This window comes from Ictidomys tridecemlineatus, chromosome 5 (assembly GCF_052094955.1).
Source record: "Ictidomys tridecemlineatus isolate mIctTri1 chromosome 5, mIctTri1.hap1, whole genome shotgun sequence".
In the NCBI taxonomy this organism is placed as follows: Eukaryota; Metazoa; Chordata; class Mammalia; order Rodentia; family Sciuridae; genus Ictidomys; species Ictidomys tridecemlineatus.
The window spans coordinates 66,166,899-66,181,753 of record NC_135481.1 but is presented as its reverse complement, the minus strand read 5'-3'; the positions used below and the strand labels follow the sequence as shown (position 1 = coordinate 66,181,753).

The 14,855-nt window shown below is 38.1% G+C and overlaps 1 protein-coding gene across 8 annotated transcripts in view; it reads right to left on the bottom strand.

The window, feature by feature from the left end:
* Nin (ninein) overlaps positions 1 to 14,855 on the bottom strand; it is a 106,327-nt gene that overhangs the window by 32,532 nt on the left and 58,940 nt on the right. For 6 of the 8 annotated variants that reach the window (XM_078050145.1, XM_021724860.3, XM_021724859.3 and 3 more), the window contains 9 exons: positions 13,962 to 14,072; positions 13,495 to 13,584; positions 10,629 to 10,767; positions 8,666 to 8,787; positions 7,041 to 7,546; positions 3,975 to 6,119; positions 2,588 to 2,713; positions 2,406 to 2,475; positions 582 to 797 (listed from right to left, as the gene is read on the bottom strand). In XM_078050145.1, the coding sequence (XP_077906271.1) occupies positions 582 to 797; positions 2,406 to 2,475; positions 2,588 to 2,713; positions 3,975 to 6,119; positions 7,041 to 7,546; positions 8,666 to 8,787; positions 10,629 to 10,767; positions 13,495 to 13,584; positions 13,962 to 14,072 (3,525 nt within the window). The remainder of the gene's footprint in view (positions 1 to 581; positions 798 to 2,405; positions 2,476 to 2,587; positions 2,714 to 3,974; positions 6,120 to 7,040; positions 7,547 to 8,665; positions 8,788 to 10,628; positions 10,768 to 13,494; positions 13,585 to 13,961; positions 14,073 to 14,855) is intronic. The other 2 variants (XM_078050143.1, XM_021724862.3) reach the window with 2 other exon arrangements.

Genomic DNA, 14,855 nt, shown 5'->3' with positions numbered 1-14,855 from the left:
TTACTCCAGCAGTTTGAGAAGCCACCTTTGTCACCTACTGTTATTTCTTGGCATGTGTGGGAGACTGGCTCCAGTACTCTCCACAAATACCCAAGCCCCCAGATAACCAAGTCCCTTATGTAATATGGCATAGTATTTACGTATACCTATTCACATTCTCCTGTGTATTTTAACTCATCTCTAAATTACTTATAATACCTAGTAAAGTGTAAATGCTATGTAAATAGTTGTTATAATGTATTGTTTAGGGAATAATAAGAAGAAAAAGAACTCTGTTCAGTTCAGATGCAATTTTAAAAAACAGTTTTGATCAGAGGTTAGTTGAATCTATGGATGTAGAAACCATATATTAGAAGACTGACCATACTAGGTATCCATTAGTATTTGTATCAAATTCAAGACTTTCTAGTCCATTTATCTATCTGGGATAGGGATTAATGTTCCAGTACCACACTGTTTTAATTATTATATTTATGCATAAAAATTTAATACAAGCATTTCTTCTAGTTCTTGAGATTTCCTTAAAAAAAGGAAAAAGAGAGAGAGGGGGAGAGAAGTTGTAGGGTGGCTGCAGATCATACCTGCACTTTACAGTGTTCTAGTTCTTCTTTCAGATCAGACTTTTCTTGTTCCCATTCCTTGAATTTACTGTTTCCTGGCTCTTTTTCCTTCTGGCATAGCATTGCTGCCAGACGTTGATTAAGTTCTTGCAATTCTTCCTGGTTTTGAGAGTTCTTTTGGCTAAGCTCTGCATTTTCCAAATCCAACTGTTGGTTTTTGATTTTTAAATCTGAAATCTAATTAAAATTGAAATACATTTTTAAAACTTGTTACCCTGCTTCTGCTAAAAACAGATTTAGAAACTAATTCTTTTTTCCTTTCTATATAAAGTTTAAAAGTAAGTATAAATAATAACAGAAAAAATATGTACCCATTATTACAAATTCAGTCATTCAGAAGTGTATGAGACACAGCTTAATCCCATCCTTTAGGATGATCTATTGTTTGCAACTGGATATGTAAACCACTAGATCATTTTCTATGAATACACATTTCTATGAATATATAAAACCCACATACACATAGGGATTCTTTTCTCTTTTTTAAGCAAAAAAATTAGATCATTTCATGTTTGCATAGCCTGCTTTTTCCACTTATAATATCTTACAGATGCTTACGCTTTCCATGAGTGTTTGGAAATTATGTGTTTCTTCTTATGGTTGTAGGATATCCCAAGTAGCAAGATTTTCCATAATGTATTTAGCCATTCTGCACTGATAGACATATAGGTTTGTTATAATTATTTCCTTAATTATGAGGAAACAACCCATCTGTATCTGGTATCATTTTACATTTAGGATAATATCTTTTAGAAGCAGGGTTGTTAGGTTAGAAGGTATACATAAACATTGTTGTTTTGATAGATGTCTCCCAAATCTGTTCTTCAGAGTGCTACCAATTTACAATCCTATTGGCAATGTATTTCTCATTTCCTCACAACCTTTTGAATCCTAGATGATATCAATTTTTAATTTTTGCTAGTTCAATTGAGAAAAAAAGAAACTAATTTATACTTCCCTCATTATTTTGAGGATAACCATCTTTTATGTGTTGTATTATTTTTGTATAATTAGAGCATTCAAATTGATTACCTATTTTTCAACTGGGCTTTACCATTTTTCTACCTTTTTTTTCTTTTTTTTTTTTGTGGTGCTTGGGATTGAACCCAGAGTCTTGTGCATGCAAGGCCAGCACTCTACCAACTCAGCTATATTCCCAGCCCTGCTTTACCATTTTTGTGAGAGTACAAAATACATTTTGGATGTTAAAACCCTGTACATTTCAAGTGCTGAAAATACTCTTTTCCCAGAATGTCCTTGTCTTTTGACTATTTCAGACATAATCTTAAATGTTCTTCACGTGCTCAACTACATGTTACAAGATTATATAAAATGAACATTGAATGGTACAAGCTATCTGAATAAATTATGATTCTGTGAAATGATATGCTGATTAGCTGGCATTCCATATCTGTGAAATTCTGTCCTTATCTTTCTGCTTTTAATCATGATGAGGAAAAAGAAAGGAACTGACATTGACTGAAGCTGTGCAAGGGCTAGAGCTAGTATTCTAGGTGTACTTTAGAGGTATCCCAACTCCTGCTGGTTATAAAGCTTGCATTAAGCACAGGATCTAGAAACAATATATACATTATTTTTTAAACAGAAACCCAGTTTAGAGTCAATGAGAGGTGAGTTTCAATTTTTAAACTTAGAATTTACAACTTCACTATCATTAGCAATGTACTATTCCAGGAATATATTTAATTACTATAAATTTGTAAATTTCAAATAAAAAAAGGAAATTTCAGAATCAAGAAACATTGGGAAATACTGTTACCTTACCTGTTTTTTTAAATTTTCAACCACCTTCTGAACTTCAGCTTTTTCCTGTTTTACAGTTTCTATTTTTTGCCTAAAGGAAAAATGAAAATTTAATTTGGGGGTGAGGCTTTAAAAGTTGAAGTTAAATAGTTTTTTAGTCCTTACAAAATGTCTTAAGAAAATTCAAATATACTCTGTCTTACCACAGTTCTTCCTGAGATCCACTTAATTTTCCTAATTTCAGGCTAGAAATGCTATCTTCTTCATTTAAAGAAGTAATTTCATTTCTCAAAATAGAATTCTCCTCTTGAAGCTTTTCAGATTCATATCTGAAGTACAGAGATTTTTTTAAAAAGTTATAAGGCAGTCATCTGGCATCTTTGGAAAATATTTTTTAGTAACTTCCAATAAAGTAAGTATTGCATGCCAGTTAAAAAGAAAAGTCTAAATTAGTGTTCTCTTGGTCCTTGGAAATCAAGTTTTGACATAAAGATTTACTTCTTTTGGGAAGTAAGAATTTCACTAAAAGACATCAGGGGAGTGTGGCTAAAAAAAAACTTGAGCATGGAGATGGGCATTGAGATTCAATATCAATCTGGTGGTTGATTTTCTCAATGGCAGGCATATTGCTTTGAACAAATGGCTTTATTTATCTCAGTCTCAAGGCCTCCCTGCTCTGAATAGACATAAACCAAATTACTAAGCTGTATGAGTTTTAGTTTTATGCCCACAGGGACCTACAGAAAGAAATTTTACTACATTAATCAAAGGGCCACACTGAAATACGTATACTGTTTATTTTGAGATTCTATTCATCTCATTATATGCTGATGTTTTGAACTAAAAATGGCCTGAGGAAGGAGAAACTATCTCAGAATTTTTTTGTTTTATACCATTAAGATATTTTAAACATGATGTAATATTTTACAAGATGTTTTTAGATTTCGCTAGAAGACTCATATTTCATAAAATCAAGTGGGCAATAGTTTACATTAGTTCTACCTTTGTCGCTACTCTTCAAGCATATTTATTAGAAACTAGGAGCTCCTTGGTAAGTATACGCTCTAAGATAAATTTCTATTGTTTTTAGAATATCAACATGCACTTCAAGTTATCTAAGTGAAAAACTATAAGCCACAAAACATCTTTCCTATATTAGTATAAGATAAGAATTTTTAATCTACCAAGAGAGTTAATAATACACAAAAGCCATTCATGCTTATATAACGTGTTTCATCAAAATGAGGAAAGTAATTGACATTGAGCAAAATAATAGCTATCCATCCAAATAAAGTTAAGTGCTAGAAAAGAGGTAAAGTTGTACAGTGGTGATGCATGTGGTTAAACAGCAAACACTCGCCATTTTGAACTTTCACACTCCATATGAACACATTTATTTGCTACAAGAAAGAGAATGCCTCCAAGGCAAGGTTATTTGTTAATATGACACAGAAGCAGAAGGAAGTCTAGGGTACTGCTCTTTTCTTGAAGACTAACAGGTTAGTTTCTCTATGCACGGAAAGCAGTGCAAGTTAGATTCGATCAGGTGCTCTGTGGGATTCCGTGAAGTCTAGAATGTACATACGTTACCTCAGAAGTTCAACTTTCTGCTGCATCTCACTGCATGTGATTTGCAAGTCATGCATCATTGCCTTCAGCTCTTCCTCCTTCTCTCCCTGAGAAGGTACATCTTTCTGCTTAACTAAGGTAGTGACTCTCTCCCTTAACTTTCTAGTCAGCTCCTGTAGCTTCTGTTTCTCCAGTTCTAACTCTGCTATTGTGGCCTGACGCTGAACATGTTTATCTTGAAGGCCTAGGAGAACAGGGCTTTCCTCCAGTATAACTTGAGTCCCACCTCTGGAATTTTCTTGATGTGTCTGAACTGTTCCATACACCTGAGGGCTTTCATGTGCTTTTACTTTTTTGGAGATTCGCGTTCTGCCCTGCTCAAGGCCCTGGTTTTCTTGGTTGCCTTCTTCTAAAATATGGCATGCCCTCAAAACCTCAGGCACACACTCTGCCAGCGTCTGATTGAGTTCAAGTGCCTTCTCATCACACTCGACCTTCGAGTGGTCTGAACAGGCTTCCCACAAGGAGAAGGAGCCACACTGCAAGGCTGCTCTTTCCTGCAGTTTTTTAATCTTCCCTTGAAGCTTCAAAACCAGAACGTTTAGCTCCTCGTTTTCTGTTTTGACCTCATCGTAACTTTTCTCCAGGCTAAGGAATGTTTCAGTCACTTCTTCCACTTTCTTTAGCTCATCCTGCAACCTGAAAACCTCCACAGTGAGCTCTTTGTTGCTCTCCAGAGCCTCCTCGTAGCGTGTCTCCATCACTCTCAGCTCTTCCTGGAGGCAGTCATTTTCTCTGCTTGCATCTTCATATAGCAGCTTATACTTGGGAGAAGCCTCAGGGATTCTCTCAAGCATTTTTAATTTCTTTTTTAGCACAGAAACATCAAAAAGCAGGTCCTGTTTCTTTTCGGAAGCTCGGTCACAATCTGCGCGTAAGATCATTAGTTGCTCCCGAAGCTGACTAATCTGATTCTTCAGGTCCCAGGATTCGGTCCTGGTCTCTACACTGTTTTCTAGCTCAGAAAAACTCTCTATGGAAGCTTCAGACTCCTCAATTCTGACCTCCTGTCTCTGAACAGAGCTTGTCGCAGTACTCCCCAGGTCCTGGACCTCATCATCTTGCAAGTCACTTAGCCTGCATGGTGCAGTTTCACCTTTTTCTTGCTTCATTTGGTTTGGGGATGAAAATGATTCTGTCTGTTCCATAGAATTTCCAAAAAACTCAGTAGTTGGCTCCTCTAAACAAGATGACATCACCGACCCTGGCTCTAGTCTTTGCAGCCTTTGCTGCAATCTGGAAATCTCAGAAGCCATTTGCACATTTTCCTTCACTGCACGTTCATGAGCTCTCTGCAAGCTTACAAGGACATCTCCGTTTTCTTCCAACAGCTGTTCCCCTTGCTGAAGCAGGGACATGGTCCCATTTCCTTCCTCCTCATCCTCTCCTGTTGTTTGGCAGCTACCCTGAAGCCTGGAGAGAGGAATTGCTGCCTGCTGCATGTCCTTAATTTTATTTTGCAGTCTGGAGATTTCTGTGCTCATCTCAGCCCTCTCTCGATCTGCTTTCTCACAGGTCACTCTGTGGAGGGTCTCCATGGCCAGAAGCTTGGCCACCATTTCCTGCCTTTCCTGTTCACGTTCCAGTTGTAACTGTTCAAGCTGCTGGCTGGCCAGCTGCTCTGAGGCCCCTGCCTGGCATAGGACCTGCTCTCGGTCTCTCAGTTCTTTTTCGTGACTGCTCTTCAGCTCAAGTATCTGGTCAGACAGTAGATTTTGCTGACTTTCAGATACATTCCGTAGGTCTTCCAGGTCCTGGAGCAGTTGCTCTCTCTCTAGAACCATGCTGTTTAAATGTTCTTTGTATGTTTTCTCCAGCATCTCTCTCTCCTGGGACAGGACCAAAGAAGTTGCTTTCTCCCTCTGAAGAGTCTTCTTAAGCTGCTCCTGGGCTTCTGCATACTCTTGGGTGAGCTCATCCTTCTCAAACTGCCACTGAGATTTCTCCTCCAGTTGCTGTTCTAGAAGGTCCCTCAGCTCTTTGCTGTAGCGCCCCTCTAGGCTTTGAAGAGCATTTTCACATCTCTCAGTGACTTTCTGACAGTCAGCCTGAAACTGGGCTTCTATCTGAGAAGTTCTTCTATTATACTCTGTTTCCATTTTTTCCCTAAATGTGGTCAACATACAGTATTACTGAAATTGCCACCAACTCCAGAAACAAACAAAATACATTTTTCCATGCATAGAGGAGGCTGCCAAGCAAACAGTTAAAATTCTTTCTAAAAATGATCTTAACTTATTCCTCCATGTTTCATGTGTACCGGGGAGGAATCACATTTCTAAAAGTTAAGAGTGGCAACTACAATTAATTTGGAAGACAGCTCTCTCTGAAGTTAGGAGAATATTTATGAAACCAAATTCTTTGGCATAGACCTAGATGTACTTACAGATTTTTAAACCAAAGTCTTAAACTGGTATTTCATATGAAATGATGAAATATGTATTGACCTAAACCCCTAACTTGGGAAATACATAACACTGCTTCATTTTAATTAAACATGCACTGCAGGATATTAGTCACTTAAATCATACATATTAACAAATTCATTTTGGGTTTGTTTCTTATTTAATAAAATAGCAGTATGTCAGGGAGTGAAGCACCAAAGCCCTCAAATGGACTGGGATTTCACAAAAGGAAGGTGAGCACAAATTGTCATTTCATAACTCTGGGAAGAAATGTAAGGTTGCTCAGAATCTAGCTTATAAACAGCCTTTCTTAGAAAGTAACAGAACCAAAGTAGGAAGAGACCTCATTTTGGATCATCTTATCTTCATCTGGAGCCTTAGAAGATAGGTTTTAATACCAGGACCACTTTCCTTTTTTTAAAAAAAAAAACAAATAGTTCCAATACTCTCCAAGTTAAGCTTAGGTGTAAACAAGGTCAAATCAGTTGGGAATTTTAAGAAGGATCTATACAACCCCTGGGCTACTCTGCCTTCTGGTTTTCCCAGGCCTCCTTCACTGACTGGAGCTTCTGGTGCCCTGAGAGGACGCGCCTGGGTTGCTTGGCTCCCCTCACATCCTTACCTTCCCTCTTGAAGTTCCCTTTGGTGCTTTTCCAAGAGCTCTCTCCTCAACTCCTCTTTCTCAAGGGTGTGCTTCTCCACCAGGCTGGTCAGCTGCTCCTGGTGAGACTGCTCTAGGTCCTGAGTCAAGCCCCTCACCTTCTCCTCTGTCCAGGTGCTACTCTGGATGAGTCCTTCCCTCTCTTGGCTAAAGCCTTCCTCCGCCTGCTGCAGTCGGGCCTTGAGCTCCAGCTCGTGCTCCAGCCTGAGCTCCTCCCTCAGGCGAGCCTTCTCCTCATCCCACGTCACCTGCAGTTGCCTCTTCTCCTCCTCATGCTGGCAGCAGGTCTCCCGGTGCGCCTCCTTCAGTGCCATGACCTGCCCCTGGAGTTCTGCAATTTCACTTTGAAGGTCACTTATTTGTTTTTCCAAGGTGTGCATGCCATGCTCGTACTTCTGCTTCATGGTCTCCTGCTCCTTTTCACAGGTGAGCCTGGTCTCGTCCAACTGCTTTTCATAATGGCGCACCTACGAGCAAGACAGGAAACCACCACAAGATTGTTCAGCTCGAGGCCATGGAAAGGAATGTGATGGGGCAGCAAGTATTTTGTTCTATAATCATTTCTGAATTTTCATACTTTGAAAAATAACTTATTTCAAACACCTTAAATAAGATATCTAAATCTGGCATAATTTGTTTTTTTTTTTTTTTTAAAAAAAACTTGGTTAAATTATACTAGTTTCTGAGCAACTCTATTAAGAACTGGGAAGACCCTCCACATAGATACTCTGGTCTTCCCATGAGTCCTTTCCAACTGAAAACTTAAGGTCTTAAAATATTTAATTAATTCGAATATTTATTGATACTACAAGGTACCCTGCAAGCCTCAAGGCAACATAAAATCGATTAAGACATAGTTCCTGCCATTGAAGAGAAACTAGTCTGGACATGGATAAGACAAGTTTACAAGGCAGACCATCAAATATAAAAAGCCTAGAAAAAAGAACTACAATGTAGCATGGGGAGTTAGAAGAGAGAAAAATCAAATTTGTTTAGAAAATTCTGGAATGACTTCCTGTAAGAGGCAATGTTTGATGCAAACTCTGGAGGGTAAGTGGACTTTCAAGAGGCAAAAAGCAGTAATAACAGCACAGTTTGTAATAGTGTGAGCTAAAGGGGACCGAGTTTAATGGAGAACCACAAACCACCCAGTTTGGCTAGAGGATAAGAACTTGCATGGCAACAGAGAAGACTGGGAATGTAAATGGAAGTCCCAAGGTGACCTGTTGGGAGGCCAAGGATCAAAACTTATACTTCATTTAGCACATAATGCTACATCAAAGGGATTTTTTTGTGGTTTTATTAAGATGTTGAAGATTTTTTTTTAACAAGTTGAAATAACACAATAGCCTCTGAGCTTCATGTTCCATGCTTGCAGGGATGAGTATATTATATTTTAGAGAAACTCTCTCAGGAGGAAAAGGGCTTGCCCTCAGCCTGAGGAAGTAGGCTTCTGGTAGCCACCAGACATAGGAAGAAATGCATAGAAAGTCCTGTTGTGTGAGAAGGACTTGGGAAAGCCCCACATGAAAATGGTTGTCAGAGATCAAAGAAATTAGGGATCTGGGTTGGTAAGAGAAACTTACCTTGTCTTCAAGCTCCAGTCTTACGTGACACAAGTCCCTGTGATGTTGTTCTTTCATCTGTTCAATGACCAGCTCAGCCTCGATGCTCATATTGAGTGGATTGCATTCTTCAGAACCCAGTCCTAAAAACAGAGGGGACCCACTGATCCTGTGGCAGGTTCTTTCAATAACACAATCTGGCATCTTTTAGGAGGGACCCCCAATTTACCTAAGGCATAACTTTCAGCCTAAATTTCCCCAGATGTGAGCTACTGGAAAATAAGAGAAGGCAAGAGAAGTCTCTTCTCTTTTCAAACATTAGGGGAAACAAGATACTAAGATGAACAGATTCTTTCTTGTATTGGCAATGTACCAACCTCAGTAGAATATATCTTTTTAAATAGTAGGTAGACATAGGTGTGGAAATTACTGCTTAAACATGACCTCCTCCTAATGAAATGGTATGTGGTGAGGAAATAGTGGGAGAAGTTTGGCCAACCAGCTTTCTATCTATCCAGCAACTTACTGAATGACAAACTGGCACAAGAGCAATGTGGCTGGGGGGTGAGTGGCCAGCATACTTGCTGCCAGGCCTTGAGGAGTAGACTTCATGAGTCAGGATGTTCAGCTCATCATTCAATAAAAAGGAAGACTTGGTGTCACTGAGTTTCCTGTTGATCCCCCTCTAAAATGTTTGGTTGAAAAATAGACATAATTTGGAACCTGGATATAGGCAGAGGTTTTTTTGGGGGGTGGTGAGGGTGAGGATTCACAACTCCACCGTGTAAGTGTACCTCTGAAACTGCCCATGATGACTGATGAGGACATCGAGAAGGTAAAGACTAAGTCGAAGGCTGAGCTAGTGCCAAGACACTGTGTGTCTACAAAACAAAGTCTACTATTAGGTAGCAACCTCTTAAGGCAGGGAAGCCCAAGATAGTTTTTCTATATGGGAATATATGGGCAGATGGGAGAAAGGGACCCCTCTTGGGCAGAGACTTCACAGCTAGGATTGACAGTCTTGACCTGGGCTTCCAATCATATGGCATATCCCCAGCTGAGAATCAACACATGGATATAAGCCACCCAAAGATGGTCATCCTTGAAGAGCACAACCCAACAGCTGGATGGAAAAGCTGCTGAAATGTATCATATACTCTCCACCCTTGACTAGAGTATATAGGCCAAAAATCAGAGAAAAGGGCTGAAGACCTCTTCCACTCCCCTCCTCTACCCCCTGCCGATTCTACAGTAAGTAGGTGAGGGAAGCAATGAACCATATTTGTGAGAAAAGTACTTTCACCCAAGTAGCAGAGAGGAAAGCTATTTATAACAAAAGAAATGATTTTGATCCATTTCTGAAACCTGAACTCAATGCATCTGAGCAAAAAGGCAGGCTATCAAGATGGGGGAAAGAGCCAGGAGTGAAGGTCGGGTGGTTCCCAAACAACTCTGACTTCCAACCTTGCCCCTGGAAATTTTCCTCAAAGGCACAGGCAACCAACCCTTATTTATCTTATTTGTTGTTCTGCAGCGGCCTCAGAGGCATTTAGCATAGCCAGCATAAGAAAACCAGTTACAGATTCTGTGGTTTGTGGCTGGCTCACCCTCCAAAACCATCTTCATACCAGCCAGGCACTCTCAGAGAAAGGATTCAGCAATGGCTCTGTGTCTGAATTCTAACACTCCAAAGGCATGGGTTCTTAGATTTGCAGTCAGTTTGTTTGTTTAAAGAAAGCAAATACTTTAGTGTTTTGATTTTTTTCATTCCTTTGTTGATGCATATAAAAATCAGATGGACATATTCTCATACAGACTTCAACAATAAGTGAAAAACCTGACCGCAAGTGAAACAGCTCAAAATGAGAATTGACAAGGGCTTTTTTCCTTTCAGATTGCCAGTTTTGCAATTTCACATTCAGTCACAGTTCTTGCAAAGGTTAAATGCAAAGATTCTGAAAAGATAATGTCTGAATGTGTTTACCCTGGTCAGGCTCAATGCCGCCGCTATTAACATCAAGTTCTTCTGACAGTGAGTTCTTCAAGGGAAGCCTGAATGCTTTGCCTTGTGCACGATACTCTTCTAGCTCGGACTGGAGTTCATCCACTTGGTCTTGTAATACCTGGGGTATAAAATCCCACACAAGTCTTAGAAGTCTGACACCAAAACACAAGCAACAATAACAACAACACACACACACACAAAAACCAGATGAATTGGACATCATCAAAATAGACACTTTTGTGCTTCAACAGGAACCATCAAAAAAGTAGACAACAGGAAAGGGAGAGAAAAGGGAAATTGCATGGAAATGGAAGGAGACCCTCATTGCTATACAAAATTACATATAAGAGGTTGTGAGGGGAATGGGAAAATAAACAAGGAGAGAAATGAATTACAGTAGATGGGGTAGAGAGAGAAGATGTGAGGGAAGGAGAGGGGGGATAGTAGGGGATAGGAAAGGTAGCAGAATACAACAGTTACTAATAGGGCATTATGTAAAATTGTGGATGTGTAACCGACATGATTCTGCAATCTGCATTTGGGGTAAAAATTGGGAGTTCATAACCCACTTCAATCTATTGTATGAAATATGATATGTCAAGAGCTTTGTAATGTTGTGAACAACCAATAACAAAAAAATTTAAAAAAAAAAAAGAAATGATGGTGGAAAGTGATAGACATCACTATCCAAAGTACATGTATGAAGACATGAATTGGTGTGAACATACTTTATATACAAACAGATATATGAAAAATTGTGCTGTATATGTGTAATAAGAATTGTAATGCATTCTACTGTAGTGTATTTAAAAAATAAAATCAATAAAATTAATTAATTAAAAAAAAAAGTAGACAACCCACAGAATGGGAGAACAGTTTTGTTAATTTCAAATCTGAGAAGGGGCTTGTAACTAGAATATATAAAGACTATTACAACTCAATAATAAAATATAAGGAACTCAATATAAAAATATAAATATAAGAAATGGGCAAAGGACATAGGATCCTTTAAAATATCTTAAGAAATATCTTAAGATACTTCCCCCAAGAAAATAAACAACCAGTAAGTATGTAAAAAGATCCAAAAAATCATTAAACTATTAGAGAAATGCAAATAAAAACAATGAGGGATGTCACTTCATGCCCACAAGGATAGCCAAAATAAAAAAGATGCAGAATAATAACTGTTAACCAAGACACAGAGAAACTGGAACTCTCATACTGGTGGGAATGCAAGATGGAAGAGATTTGCCAGTTTCTCAAAAGGTTAAACACAGAGTTACCATATGACTCAGCAGTTCCACTCTTATGTATATGCCCAGGAGAAATGAAAATCTATGTCTTCATAAAAATGGGCACACAGATTTTCATAGTAGCATTATTCATAAAGCCCCTCAAAACTCAAATGTCCATTAACCAATGATAGATAAACAAAATACAATATATCCATATGATAGAATGTTATTCCAACATTAAAAGGAATAAAGTACTGAAACACTTAACAACATGAATGAACCACGAAAACATCATGCTAAGTAAAGGGAGCCAATCACAAAGGTACACACATTATCTGATTCCATTTTTTTTTTTTTTGTGAAAAGCAAAGATTAGGCAAATCTACAGAAAGTAGAACAGTAATGGTCTAGGGCTAGTGATCATGGGAGTGACTGTGGCTAGGTAGATCAGGGATTTCTTCTTGGGGTGAGGAAAATATTCTAAAATTGACTGTGGTGATGGTTGCACAATTGTGGGGATATAATAAAATACATTGATTTGTACATTTTAGATGGGTGAAATATACGGTATGTAAAGTTGTTTAAAAAAGTGAATAGACTGGGATGAATTTTATTGATGAATTCATTACATTTAAAGACGTTGAAAGCAAACAGTCCATTTGATTAGGACCAAGAGCTGTAACTTCATTATAAAAGCAGTAGAAATGTTTCTTTTCTCAAAAGTGCACGTGCACCTTCTGAGAAGGCAGCCCAGAAACAAGCTCATCAGGAGGGATCTGCTTTCCCCACCTCCGCTCAAGTGCAATTTTTATCTAAAGCACTTAGAACTCAGTTAACCTTGTTAAAATAGACTAGTATTTCTGGCTTAAGGGGGGGAAAAATCCCAAATTCCTAAGCTTATGGAAGTTAATTTAGGAAAATAAACAGAGATTCTTCTAAAAGAGTTTTTTAAATCTCTCCTGGTAGGTATTGGGAATGGTTTATTATAGAAACACTTGAATGGTTTCTGCTTCATTTGTTTTGTAAAAAAGGAACTTATTCAAAAATTAAAAAAAAAGAAAAGAAAAAACACAGGACAAAACTAAATTACGCCACATTAGGCTGCAATGATCAATCAAGAAAGGCTAACTTTTGGAAAAAGCACATCAACAAGGCAATATCATATTCCTCCACTTGGCATAAAATTATATTTTCCTCTAAGCACTAGTAACTTCTGACCTAGATAAAGCAGACCTAAATGCAGTTTGCAGATTCCCTGATGTAGGATATTGACTAACAATATATATATATATTAAAAATTTGTTCTAATTACTTTTACATGACAGTATAATGCATTTGACTCATTGTATACAAATGGAGCACAACTTCTCATTCCTCTAGCTGAACACTGACTAACAATATTAACAGCCAACTTCAACATTGGCTAGTGGAATCTTCACAACCACCTGATGAGTAGGTAGGTACTCTTGTTTTCACAGCCCTCTAGAGGAGAAGGTGAGGCACCCACAGGTTGAAGTGACCTATTCATGGTCATATAGCCAAGAAGCGGTGAGCTGGGATTTGCATGCATGCCCCCCTCCTGCACTCACGTGTTCTCTCCAGCCACTCACCCTGCACTGCTGCTCATACTCATTTCTCATCTGAGTCAGCCTTTCTTCTTGCAGAAAGAATTCAGCACTGCTGGGATCTAGGTCACCAAACTAGAAGGTGAAAGGGCAAAACTGTCATTTTCCCCAAATGCCCTTCTTTGACCTATCACATACCTATCACATACCAGTTTCTGTGTCACCCAGGCTCTTGAGCATGAGAGGAATGCAGTATTTAAGCAGAAACATCATCAACAGAAGACAGGGAGAACATACAAGAACAAAGTGTTCAACTCAGGCAGGGATGACTTCTTGGTGGCAGGCAATGTTTTCCTTCATAACCACTCACTAAATTATATCCCTGCAAAGTTACAACTTCCTTTAGGTACCCAAATAATTCCCTAATAAAAATGTTCTTGGCATTGCTTCTGCTCTTTTGAATAAAGACACATTGGGCAGCCCATCAGGAAATCAGATTTAGACTGATTTACCTTTTCAGCTAACACATTGTCCAAATTTCGCTGAAGTTTGTTTGTCAGATTCTCATACTCTGCCAACTTCTCTGCATTTTCCAGAAGCTCATTTTCCAGGCGACTGTTTTCCTGAAGAAATTTAGGGAAATTAAATATGGCACAGATTAAGAAATAAGCAAACTGTTGTATCATTTTATATGAAGCATAAGTCAGTGTTCTCGATTAACAAAATTTGCCCATCTTGAATGGAAACGAAAATAAACACAAAAAAGTTGATATCTAAATCACAGCCCAAACGTCTGCCCTTTTTAAAAGAAATCTCATAGAACACGATGTCCAATATGTTAGCCAATAACAGTCACATGTACATACTGAGTGCTTGAAATATGTACAAAGATGAGTCGTAAGTGTAATATATACACTAGATTTTTTCAGAGCACAAATATATAAAATAGGTCAGTAACTTTTTTGTATACTGATTGCAATTTAAAACAATGCCTTTGAGATATTGGACTAAATGAAATGATTTGAAATTAATTTTACCTTTTAATGTGGCCATTCGTAAATTTGAAATTACATATCTGGCTTGTATTCTATTTCTACTGAATAGCACTGCATTAGAGTATTTTTTGAGGATGTTTATTATACTTATTAATGCATATGAATTAAATAAGTGGGTTTCACTTGTAGTGAAACTTAGGGAAATTAAATGAAATATTCTCAATGTATTGTCAAATGAAGGAAGACTTGTTACAAAGTAACTTGTCCAGCCACCAACAAAAGAGAACTCAGAAAAACTATAAAAAGTAGAGTAACTCTAAAATCAATTTTCATTTACTGGTATTATAGTTTGATTTATAAATTAATTTTGGTTTAAGGACGTAAAAGCTATACATTTAAGTGGTTCATATT